At 37.3% G+C, this 13255-nt stretch overlaps 1 protein-coding gene across 1 annotated transcript; it reads left to right on the forward strand.

The window, feature by feature from the left end:
* Nucleotides 1-2096: 2096 nt before the first annotated feature.
* LOC145775422 (SPRY domain-containing protein 7-like) lies at nucleotides 2097-12081 on the forward strand. The gene is made up of 5 exons (XM_082586715.1): nucleotides 2097-2289; nucleotides 6477-6562; nucleotides 7432-7623; nucleotides 7912-8014; nucleotides 9998-12081. The coding sequence occupies exons 1-5, from the start codon at nucleotides 2169-2171 to the stop codon at nucleotides 10093-10095; spliced, it is 600 nt and encodes a 199-aa protein (XP_082442841.1). The 5' UTR covers nucleotides 2097-2168; the 3' UTR covers nucleotides 10096-12081.
* The last annotated feature ends 1174 nt before the right edge of the window (nucleotides 12082-13255 follow it).

Genomic DNA, 13255 nt, shown 5'->3' on the forward strand with positions numbered 1-13255 from the left:
TTAAAGCGCTCGCTTGGCAGTTGATCTCGGCGGTTGAACACTGCTCTTTCGAAAATTACGTTATTGCGCAGTTTGAAATGGTTGTTGAAGCGTTCCTTGACTACGTCGTAGTTGATCGAATCGGCCTCTAATAACTTAAATGAAGAAAACACATCCTCGCCTTTGCTTCCTAGCAAATAGACTAGAGAGTTGACTTGCACTTTTTCAGCTTTCGACGCTAATTGGGATGCTTGCCTATATCGTTCGAATCTTTTAATCCACTGGCCCCACTCGTTATGTTGCCAGTTAAACGCATCTGGTAACATTATCTGATGCGACATTTTATCTCACTTCTGACACCATGTTGGGTTAGTCTCGAATGACCACAAAAACCTCAGTCATCGCTCACGTAGCAGTCCTTGCGTCGCCCAACGGCAGGTACGCGCACAGTGCTGCGTAATTACCATTGCGTGGCGTCTCAGGGCATAACATGTGTTATGCCTTTACACTACAACTACCAGGGCGGTAGTTTGCAGTGCTTTAAACATGTGGTTCTTTTTAAAATCATAGAAAGTTTTGTAGTGCAGCTGGTACAATGAGCTACAGAAGACAGATAGCAAATGTTACATAGAGCATATTTAAAGAATACTTGTTTACAAAGACAGTTGAAAAGTTACCAGTAAGCTGTTTTTTTTAACAAAGCCTTTGCAGTAGGCTAGATGTAAAGCAAGTATGGGTAGGCTAGTTGAATTAACAATCAACCATGAACATACTGTGAATATCCAGGCCTGATGCTAATAGCGCAATGCAAGTTATCATAACAAGATTTATTAAACTACTGTCGGTGCCAATTGTCATTTTACGATAAACACAGATTATTTACGATAAACAAATGCCCTTCTATTGTCAGATGTAACAAAAGCCTTCGTATCCCCTTCTTTAGATATCCCTGGTTCCAGAGCACACAGCTGTGTCTCGGCAAAGACACATAATGGCAAGCCAAAATAAGTGGAGAAACTGACTCGAAGACTATATGTCACTTTGTTGCTTCCTGTCGTCTGTTTTATCGCATCTGTGATCGCAATGTACGGTAGGCTACTGTATGTTATTGCAATGGGCGCAAATGGCCGAGTGGTTAGCGCGTTGGGCTAGCAGTCGAGAACCTGCATGTTCGACTCCAGCCACCCGCACTTGTTGTTGTTTCTCTGGGCAAGAAACTTTACGATAATTGCCTCTACCCAGTGATCGATTTCGAGTAATGGGTAGTACCAAATTTAAGTCATAAGTAAAGTAGACAACTGGAAACAGACATTGCAGTCGGCTGCAGCGTGGGTCAGGTGTACGTCGGAAGGCGTACACCGATGCATAGCGCTCAAGTCCGCTTTCCCGCAATGTAGGATAAAGATAAAACAAACAAACAAATAAAAACACGATTATTAATATTATTATATATTATTATTATTCTCAGCACTTGATGGAAACAGACATTTATGAGTTGAAGTGAATGGCTTACAGAATTGTGTGAGTTTTAAACAGTCACGGAAAAGTCACATGTGGTTATCTGTGCCCTTGTACAAGTAGGCCACACTGCGATGCTTTCAGAATTTTTGTGGTGCGGGTTCAATAAGGCACTTTCAGATTTTTGCGACGCAGTGTGGAGGCAGACATTTGCAGTGCAATGCGGGCAGAGGACAGAATTATTCTTCCCGCCTCATCCCTTGTCTAGAGTTCAAAGTAAAGGTGAAAACTGGGCGCTTAGTTACAATAAGCTGCCCTGATCAAAGACATCGCAGTGCGATATTATGTCATTATCTGGGCTTCACAGTTCAGTTCAGTTTATTTTTGTTTTGTTGGCGAAAAATAAAAAAACAAAAATATACAAAAACACAAATAATTCGCACAACAAGGATGGCAGCGAAAGACCAGTTCACAGCCAATTGTTGACAGAATTGAGAACTTGAGATGTTCAAAATCGATATTTATTTCGCCTCATCAGTTTCCATTCTGATTTTCACCCTCCATTTTCTACCCAATAATAGTGGAGTCCAGATCAACCGATGACGATTCATTGTACAAAACAACACACACTTTTCACAAGTTTTCTGTGCTTTTGATCAGGGCGGCTGATTGTGAATGCCCTCCTTTGCTCCTTTTGTGTCCAAATAATCTTATCAGTTCTGACAAATGCCATGTCTGTTTATGTGCAATGTTTTTATCGTTGCTTTGGTATATCTGGAGCACCAGGGTCAGGCAGAGAATTGCCTAATCCCGTGGACCAACCACAAATTGCCCTAGACACCTTAAAAATGGGTATGTAATATTTGATAAGCTTTGATAATGTTACATTTTAGGCTATATAGTAGATTGAATTTCGCTTTTAGTAGCATGACTCGTCATTGCACATGACTAGGTAGGGATGTGTGTTCCAAAAGTTTATGGCTAACCGCTACTAACGTACGGTAGCCTACTGTAGTGCCCTGCGTTTCACCTTAGGTCTTTTCAACGTTTGTTACCGTCGTGAAATTGTCATTCTTTTGCATACATGTAACGTTACCCAGTAATTCAAGTAATTTTGCAGTTGTGCTTCGGGATTCTGAAGCGTGATTAGGAATTTGCGTGCCTCTCAAGAAATCGCATGCCAATAACAGGCCTCGAAATTCACGGCGGTCATGTCCGCCGTCACAGCATGTGATGTCCGCGGGAAGTACTATCTAGATCGGTCATATTTGTCCGCCGAGAAATAGCGGTAGAAATCGTCATTGCATAGCACGAACAATTGTTGCGGATATATAATTTCCCGTGCATTCTAGCGCGCATCTAGAAAATGTTAATACTGTATCCCTTAGTTTCCATTCAAGCATGAAAACTTTCGATTTTTACGTTGCTTCAGCGTAACAAAGGTGAACTATTCGCTAAGAACCGATGGGAGTACCGGTACTTTTACACTAATCACGCGCAACTTAGTTCAAGTCTTACGTCACAATGTCTGGCTTTGATCTCCGAGTAAGATTGATAAGGCAAGGTTGGTTACAAAATTAGATTACACGAGTAGGCTATTACAGCAAGATGCAGCAAAATTTGTTTAGTTTTGGTATTACAGTAAGAAAGAAAATGACTCGCAAAAATAATCTAAAGAAAAAAGCCTAGTGAAACTTTGCACAACAGAAAATAGTAGCGTTAGTGTAGAAGTTTTTCAACTTGTGTCCAGACCAGAGCATTGTGATGCAAGAAGCCACACGACCTCGTTCGGTGGAAGTTAATTAGTTATGCGGCGTAAAGCAGCTACGCGGCGCTTTGACTCTTCAAGCTCACGTCGGTGGTCTGATGAAAGCTTTTCAGAGACAGTGACTGCGCTGAAATTTTAAAAAGCCTTCTAAACCGTAGCTATAGTTCTCAAATGGCGAAGAATTATCAAGATAAAGTGATTAAGCGTGACGATCGACGCTAAAACTGGTGTGTCCGCCGTGAGACTTACTTTGTCCGCCGAGATAGCTGCTCAGACCGGACACGTTTGTCCGCCATCAACAAAAACGAATTTCGAGGCCTGCAATAAGCTAAAAGCATTCTTGCAACCGGCAGTTTCAATCACATATATGCGTAGTTTTTCATTTCTTCAACGTTATAGCCTACAGATGCTTGTTTCTCAGCGACTATGTATATCGCGTTCTGGCCTTCAATTCACCAGACAGTACAGTATAATTTTTGGTGCAATAGAGATGTTATTCTGGTGAGATTGGAAGACCAGGTGTGGTCCAGTAGTGATATAATTTCTAGTATGTTCTAATTTGTAATCAAGCAGCACGACGTAATGCAAGTCATTGACAACAAGATTAAAAATGTAAATGCAATTCTAACCTTATTTCAAAGAAATACATTTGAAATTTGTGCGTTTCAGGCAGGGTGTAGTTTTTTTGTTTGTTTTATACTGGTAAAGTAGCATTGCATTGTTACAGGGATAAAAGGAGTAGGGCAAAGTGGGGCGTGTTGTCACAATTTTTACAAGTTAGCATATATCTCGTTCTGTGCCAATGGTATCGAGATGCTAGATAGTGCAATTGAAAGAGGTATCATTCGACTTCTTTTAGCTACAGCTAAAGTTTTTCTGGGTTATTTCGTTTTTACATAAATGCATGTTTAATGCAAGTAAATGGGCTGTGACAACACGCCCCACCCCGGGGTGTGTTGTCACAAAATTTCTGCACATGCTTTATGATTAAAATATGACAGAAACCATTAAACAATGGTTTTAATACAGGCTGAACGAATAAAAAAAAATGCGAAATGCAAAGAAATTGATTTACAACATATTGTTAAAAAGTTTATGCCCATTGTCAAAAGCAATAAAAATGTCATCTTGAGAATTGTGTGTCACTATTAGGGATGGGCAATTCAGAATACCGAATCCAGAAGGATTCGGATCCTAAACTATCCGAATCCAAAACGGCAATAAAACCGGGTAATAAGATTCGGTTTTAAAGATATGCATAAGTCTTGTGCAAGCTGTCAGCTTGAGACAGTAAACTAAAAAAAAGTGTGGTTTACTCACTTTTTTCTTTGCACTGACACTACCGCGGTTCCGCACTTTCAAAAACATTTTGCACGCGTTGTGCGCGCACGGCGCATGCAACCCTACGTCACTCGCTCGCATGAGCAATCAAAGAAACTAAGCGCGCAATTTTCTTCACGCTTTGTACACATGCGCAATCTTGCAATGCTCTTTTCAATCCACGTGCGTATGCGACTCGGCGATAGTTTGACTGGTGGGCGTAACAACATTGAGCAGATGCCCCTGCTAAAGGAATTGGCTCTGAAACACCTCAGCATACCTGCCACATCAGCATCTTCCGAGCGATGCTTTTCCACTGCGGGCTTGACGGCAACTAAGCTGCGCTCCTGTTCAGCGTTGCCAGATGGGGAAATAGAATATCAAATTAAAAAATTCTGGTGAAATTTAGAGGTCTTTATTGGCTTTTTTACCTTGGTACCAGATAACTTTTTGGTGAAATCTGGTGAAATTTAGAGGTCTTTATTGCCAAGCTTTTTGACCTTGGAGCCAGATAAGTTTTTGGTGAAATCTGGTGAAATTTTTCCAACTCAGTTTTTTTTAAGAAAGTTTTCAATTTTTTTAAACTTTTTAGCAACTAATCCCTGCTCGTATAGAAAACGTTTTGCAAGAAGTTTACATATGGATGATGGCAGTGTCTTATGTCTTGAAAACTATTTGTATTTAGGCGAAATTGCTTTATTTACGGTGTTTTAAATATCTGGTGAAATTTTAGTTACTTTTTGTTGCCAAGCGGCTTCCATCATCTGGCAACACTGCTTCCGTTTGGCTGGCAGTCATTTAGAATGCCTTAATGTGTTGCATTGCAACAAACATTTACTTTGATTGTGTAGCTTTTGTGTCTGAAATTTTTTACTTTTTGTGTTGCTGGAGCCAGGCTCGGATTTAGAGGAGGCAGAGAGGGTGCAGGTGCCCCGGGCCCTCCTACGTGAAAAAAATATGATTTCATGTTATTATTATTTTTTCTTTCAGCCTTTGAAGTTTCTGCAAAATGCTGTGCAGTGCTGAATTAATACTACTGTAGATGTAGAGGTGGTCTTTTGAGCCGTAGGCAAGAAAATTTTTTTTGCTTGAGGGCCCCCCCCCCCTGATCTAAAAGTGCCCCGGGCCCCCCATCAGCTAAATCTGGCCCTGGCTGGAGCTTGGAAAGTTAATAGGATTCTGTATTCTGGATTCGATTCTGGATTCGGTTTAGTATTCCGGAATAATTCTGGAATAGTGAATTATTCTGAATTGCCCATCCCTAGTCACTATTGAATATATGTGTGTATCATTTATACAATTTTAATTTTTTTTTTTTCAAAGCGTTGTATTTTAACAAACGTCGTTGTACAATGAGGTTTGTTACAATGAGGTTGTACAATGTTACCTCGTTGTATAATGTAACGTATAAGCAAAAACATTTTTTTATGTTTCTTAACATCAAAAATGCACACCATACCATGGTATAAAATCATGTGGTTTCAACAATCATGTGTACATCTTTACTTGCATGTCTTATCTGTTTGGTATGATGAAAAGAGCAGGCTTAAAGCAAACGAATGGTATCTTTCCTGATCAGTTATGATCATACCTTAGTTTGCCAGACCATTTTTTAGTTTAGTTATAAAACCTGATTTTGCCTAAAATTCAATGGCACTCCTCATAATTTCTGCTGTGGTGACAAATTTATTAACCTTCACTGCTTGTACGAAAGAGAACTGAAAACTATGTCTTCCATTGAAAACTCATAGCTATACGCTTGGGTTATCACATGGAAATCGTGCTGTGACAACACGCCCCACTTTTCCCTATTTCATGCTATCTGAAGTTGGGGGGGCTAATGTTTATACAGAAAGCTCAAAGAGAACATTTTTATTGAACAACTATTATTTTTAACACTTAAGGTATAACTGCAGCTTATTGTTGTACTTAAAATGAGTTTTACTTGAAGGCACTGATGCAGTTATTGTGAAGAGTGGACGGAGAATATGCGGCACCGGAGCAAGTTTAGGGAATACACACATCGTTCAAGATAAGGTTTTGATTTTGACAATTTTGCTATGTACCGTAGTAAATTGGGGCAAGACAGGGGTTAGGGCAAAAAGCAAATCCTCCTGCATTGCTAAGTTGTTGCATGCATGAAATACGGTATGTTTTACATGTGTAATCAAAATACCACATTAAAATACTTTTTATAAAAGTTTTCAAAATTTTTGTATGGCACAAGTGGTATTAAATATTTCTCTTCTATTTTTAGTCAACAATGATGTCTATTAAAAGTAGTCGAATAAAGATTGAGTTGTCATTATTTTTACCCAACATTTTTCATGATGATTGGGACAAAACATAGTTTTACTTTTCTCCACTTAATGTTTTACTCTGCATGTGTTTGTTTAGTAATTACAAAACCCAAAAAAAACTTCTTTGTTGCTTTCCAACAGTCAAAAGTTTTACCGAAAGGATTAACATTGCTATATTGAAATGGACTTGAATTTTAAAATGATTGATTGTGATATAATAATAATTTCTGAATCCTCCATTATTGTAGTTCAATACTTTTTGAAGTATTCCAAATCGAAAAGTGTTTCGATTTTGTAACTTGATTTCACATCATCCTTTTGAGCATATTTATATTCTAATTTTTAAGTTATTGTTTAATATATTCAACGACTTCTGCTTTATTCTTGCTTCATTTTTTGCCATTAAGATCAAATAATTATAAAAAAGGGCAATAAATCTTTCAAAGTCAAAACTTTAATTTTGTAGTTTGCAAATTTATTAATTTTTTTTTTTGAAGCTCAATTTGTTCATTGTTTGAGTAAAACAGCATTCTGTGCAGGCCAAAATTATAGAAATCTTTGGTTGTCACAATAATGAGCGATAAAATTTCTCCACACTGTCTGCAGGCGTATTTTGAAGCAAAGTTACAAAGCACAGGGATATGGGGCATTGGACTAGCTCTAGAAAACTGCGAACTAGACAGAGTGCCTTTGGGAGAAGATGCAAATAGCTGGGTGCTGAGGCATGATGGACTTGTGCGGCACAATAAAAACTCGATACATACGACCAGTTACAAGCCTTCTGAGGGTGATGTCATTGTAAGTGTCTGACTGTCTGTGTTATGAAAAATCCATTTGACGGTACTACATTTGTATTTTGCAAGTAACCATTATGTGTAATAAGTCCACTTTGCGCTAGCATATACTGTTCCAAATTTAAATTTTCATCTTCAATCTTTCAAACTTTGTACCAGGAAGAAACAGTACAAATGCTGTGTCAACTTTACTTTGTAATTTTTTATTTGACTTAAGAAGACTTAACTTTAGGGTAATGCTAAGCGAACTGAATTCTTATGACCTAACGAACCGTATCTCAATCTGTGACAGGGCGTGTCGTATGATCACGTGGAGCTGAATTTTTACGTTAACGGAAAGTCCCTTAATTGCCCTGTGACAGGTATAAGGGGCAATGTCTTCCCAGCTTTGTATGGTAAGTGATATGATAATAGTTTATAGCAACTTTACATATCTGTAGTGCACTGCTCCGCGGTGTATGTACTTTTACGTGTGCATTGTGCAATCTGAATGGCCCGTTTCGGCGAGTCCGATTCGGCGAGTCCGATTCGGCTAGTCCGATTCGGCGAGTTTCCTATTCGGCGAGAGCCTTTTTCGACGAGTGCCCTATTCGGCAAGATTTTGAAATTTTTTAAATAAAATTATCGGGCACCGTAGCCTAATTATAATTGCTGTTTTTACATCGTTTTAACGTCGCTAAATCTTGAAATCGTGCAGAAAGGAATAAAAATAAAATGTTTGAACTATTAAATTAAAATTCATGTCAGTTCAGTTGTTTTTATTTTTGACCATCATATCAAAAACAATACACGTCAACATAGCAAAGGTAGAAGTGACAAAACGCGAACGTTAAAACGTGCTTGAATTCGTCATGTCAGTAGAGTTGTGTCTATTTCTGATCATGATATCAAAAACAATACACGTCAACATAGCAAAGGTGTAGAATAAGGTAGAAGTGACACAACGTAAAGGGAAAATAAAAAAAAGAAAATGTAACAAACAAAATAAATAAATCCTGTTATGATTGATTAGTTTGGATCAACAAATGTGTGGCCTACAGCTTGGTTTGAAAGGAAATTATCGGGTACCGTAGCCTAGTTATCCCGACCAACAAAAATTTGTTCCAAGAACCCAGTTAGCCTAACAGTTCATTTTTACATTGTAGTAACAGAATGAAAAGGCTAACCAAATGTGTGGCCTATCGTTTTAACGTCGCTAAACGTTGAAATCGTGTAGAAAAGGGAACTTTTGCTGAATAGGATACATTGAAACTGAGAAACATTCACAGAAGCCCTTCGATTTGTTCCAAGAACCCAGTTAGCCTAACAGTTCATTTTTACATTGTAGTAACATTAGGCTAACTGGGTTCTTGGAACAAATCGAAGGGCTTCTGTGAATGTTTCTCAGTTTCAACGTATCCTAGTCAGCAAAAGTTCCCTTTTCTACACGATTTCAACGTTTAGCGACGTTAAAACGATAGGCCACACACATTTGGTTAGCCTTTTCATTCTGTTACTACAATGTAAAAATGAACTGTTAGGCTAACTGGGTTCATGGAACAAATTTTTGCTGGTCGGGATAACTAGGCTACGGTACCCGATAATTTCCTTTCAATCCAAGCTGTAGGCCACACATTTGTTGATCTAAACTAATCATTTTAACTATTCAAAAGTACTAACTTATAGACATAAACATAATTTATTTATTTTGTTTGTAACAATTTCTTTTTTTTATTTTCTCTTCATATCTTAAACTTTTCTGAAGGTGTTGCAACCGTGCCAAATTTCTTTCAACTCAATAACTTACTTCGGTCACAAGCACGTTATAACGTTCGCGTTTTGTCGCTTCTACCTTTTTTTTACACCTTTGCTATGTTGACGTGTATTGTTTTTGATATCATGATCAGAAATAAAAATAACTGTACTGACATGACGAATTCAAGCACGTTTTAACGTTTGTGTTTTGTCGCTTCTACCTTTGCTATGTTGACGTGTATTGTTTTTGATATGATGGTCAGAAATAAAAACAACTGAACTGACATGACGAATTTTAATTTAATAGTTCAAACATTTTATTTTTATTCCAATCTGCACGATTTCAAGGTTTAGCGACGTTAAAACGATGTAAAAACAGCAATTATAATTAGGCTACGGTGCCCGATAATTTTATTTAAAAAATGTCAAAAACTCGCCCAATAGGGCACTCGCCGAATAAGGGACTAGCCGAATCGGGCTCTCCGAATAGTAGCAGACACTTGTGTAATGCACGTTATCATGAATTATCATTTATTAAAAAAAATTTTAAAATGTTTGACTAGTTGGGAACCTGGTTAACTTTGTAATTTTGACCATTTGTTTGTTTGTTTCTGGAAGTGGTCAGTGCTGTTTTGTTGTTGCAGTTGACGAAAGCGCGATATTAGACGGTCAGTTCACAGAGTTTACACATCAACCGCCTTCAGGTTACAGAGAAATCATGCTGGAAAAACAAATTTTTTGAGCCCTCTGTTTTCTTAGTTCATGGAATGCATCACCTCCAATCGTGTGTTCAGTTTGCATGATTTTCTATTTACTCATTATCTTTGCCTCATTGTTTGTGTTTTATTGTTCAAATGTACGGTATAGACTGATTCTACTGCTGGTAAGGAAAATTTTTTGAAAAATATGCCCTTTCATGTCGGGCAAAATTTTTGTTTTGGCTACTGCGTAATTTTAAAAAGTTCCAACTGGTATGTTGGACATCCCCGCAGTGCAAGGCTGGCTAGCTTATACTGTACAATTCATTCCTCCTGTAATTCAGCTCAATGTTTTTTTCATCAATGAAGTTAAAAGTTATGTCGCATAAATTATGTAATAAAATCAAGCTAATTTCAATGCATGCTGGATTTTCAAGTAAATTCTCTTCCAGCCCAAGTTAGGTTCATTGACGAAGTGGCCATTTTATAACGTCGCTATGTATTTGTATATATACCTATTAACGTATAAACAAAGATTTTTTTGTTGATAAAACAAAACCGCCATGCAATTGCAATTCATCAATACAAGCTTAGCCTTCAAGGTGTTTTTATAAATTCGTTGGGCGTTTTTCACCCTTCACTTGTCAGATTGTTGCAATTGCAGTGTTTAAACGTTTTCTTACATAAAAACTATCTCTATAATTGACAGTTCTCAATAACGTTCCCAGCTTGGTTGTGTGAGTAGCTTTGTTTACATGTCAGTGAAAATAACTTCCACACCAACTGGAAAGTTTGGGGCATGAAAAGTAGCATTACATCATGTATATACTAACTGCGCAAACCTTATTCACTACACCTTTACTTTTATCTCATATGATACTGTTTGCTACGTTCCACGCAGCATCGCCGAGTTTTTATGTCAAATTACATAAGTAAAACGTACACGAGCACTTTCTTTGCAGCTATCAAAATCCGTCCTTTTCACATTGATTCAACGTCTGCAGATGTTAAATCAATTCAAAAAGAACGAATTTTGCTATAGGTTGGCTCTTGCTCAGGCTGTTATTTTGTGATTTGACTCAAAAACTTGCATTTTTCATGCAGTATACTCTGCAATTTAATGTGTTGTAAAGCTGTGAATTGGAATTGAAAACCATAGGAATTTAAAAGGTCTATTTCATTTGCTTCGTTATGTCATTGCAAAACTTTAAAGTACATTCCATTAATTAAAACAGCGACGAGCATTGCACTGCAACATCATTTGAGCCTATGGACTGGTTACCATAAGCGCAATTTTTTATGAAATATATATATCTTTAATCTTTATGCTACTTTCTTAGGCTCACACTTGTGCTTTGACAGAGATTATGGTTTGAATTAATCATTTTCGTAAATTCTGTTGTGCACACAGCGACGTTGCGGTATGGCTTATTGGTTTCTCAATCAAAAAGTCATAGGACGTTCAGCACATGCTTTTTAGTTTTCGTATAAGCGTTCAAACGTTTATTTCATTTATCGTTGTATTAATTTCTGCTTGTTCTTTTCTTATTAATCTGAGGCTGTCTTCTTTGAGTGTGATTATTGCCAGGAAAACAATGGAAAGTAGGTAAAAATATTTTCTAGAGGGGCAATTACAATTTTGAACCCAAAAGTAAACATCCCAAAATTGCCTCCCATTAATGCGTCTACGTGTGATCTGATGAGATTCGGCTTGAAAAGTGTCTATATTCTTTTTTTTGCAATTATTTACTTTCACGATAATTTTTCTGCATGAAGACGAAAACTACCATTTTATAAAAAATTACTTGCTAGTAGGCTGCTATTTAGCTTTTTGCTGTTCTTGCGAGTAATTTTAAGAAACTTGTTAGCAATGTGCCTAATATATGCAAATGTTACCGTATACCTGAACTAACAGCAGTCTATGTGTGAGGTATCTGCAGCAGTATGTTACAAACGTATTTCAAGAATGACTGTTTTCGCCTACACCATTTTTACGTTTATTTATGCTTCATGTGAATACAATTAGAAACATTCTACGTTGTGGTATGTTCTCACTGTGCTATTATTCTTATCTTTAATTTGCACTCACACAGTCCCAACTAGCAGAAGTTAGTCCCTGTTACATTGATCCGACGTCTACAACTAACTTGGAAACAGTACCGTTGACAGGGATAGCTACTTTGGACCCAGGATGATATTAACCTGTAACCTTTCCAAGAAGCGCGGGAACTGAAGAAACCACCGCACTCTTTGGATATCTAATAGTAATGCTTGTATTTATATAGCGTGTATCCATCGCAGAATGCGTTAGCCTACTCCTCAGCGCTTTACAAAGCAGACAGTGTCAATGCAGCTGTATAGAGGCGCAACTGAGTACATTATTACCCGAATCCATTCCGTTTCTCAGTGCCAAGCAGGAACTAGATTCAGTATCATTTTTAAAAAGTCTTTGGTATGTCCCGACAGGGTATGGAAGCCATGTCTACCCATACATTAGCCCAGTCGTTGAAGCGAAAAAAAAGGCCGAACCTTGACTTAATTGGTGTAAAGCTGAAACTTTGCACATTGTTTCTGTTGATTATGTACATTGACCAAAAAAAAATCCCCGTGAAAATCTTTTGGTGAAAAAAAGTTATCCGCCTTTTTTGAAAATCCGCCATTTTTTTCTCAAATTGGCGGATAAACAAAATTTGAATATTTTTTCGAAGTATCGTCATACTACGGCTTCTTTAAAATATGATATTATCATTGTCACAATTAATAAGCAAGTAGGTACTCAATAACATCTATATTTGACTTTAAACGAAGTGACATAAACAAAATATTATAGCCTATAATAGCCTGCCGGTACGATAATGTATAATAGTTCCAAAAACGATAATTTTGTTCACTTATAGTCAGGTCAATATATATCAGGTCAAGACCCCAAAAATTTCCTACAGAAGGTTTTCCAAATGTTTTTTCTAGTATTTTTCATTAAGAATAATATATTAAAAATCAAGGAGAATCTGAGCACCGGAAAGTTGTCATTTTCAAGATGGCCGCCAAAATAGTATAATGACAATAATTCACTTAATATTCATGCTAGAGCTCTAATTCTGGCGTCTATCCCTAAGTTTAAGGTGGTATGGAATTCAATAAGACAATTCAAAATGAAATTAACTAATTATTTTAATGGAAAGGCTTATATGAAAAAAAACAATA

The sequence above is a fragment of the Aplidium turbinatum genome, chromosome 8 (genome assembly GCF_918807975.1).
Source record: "Aplidium turbinatum chromosome 8, kaAplTurb1.1, whole genome shotgun sequence".
Lineage (NCBI taxonomy): Eukaryota > Metazoa > Chordata > Ascidiacea > Aplousobranchia > Polyclinidae > Aplidium > Aplidium turbinatum.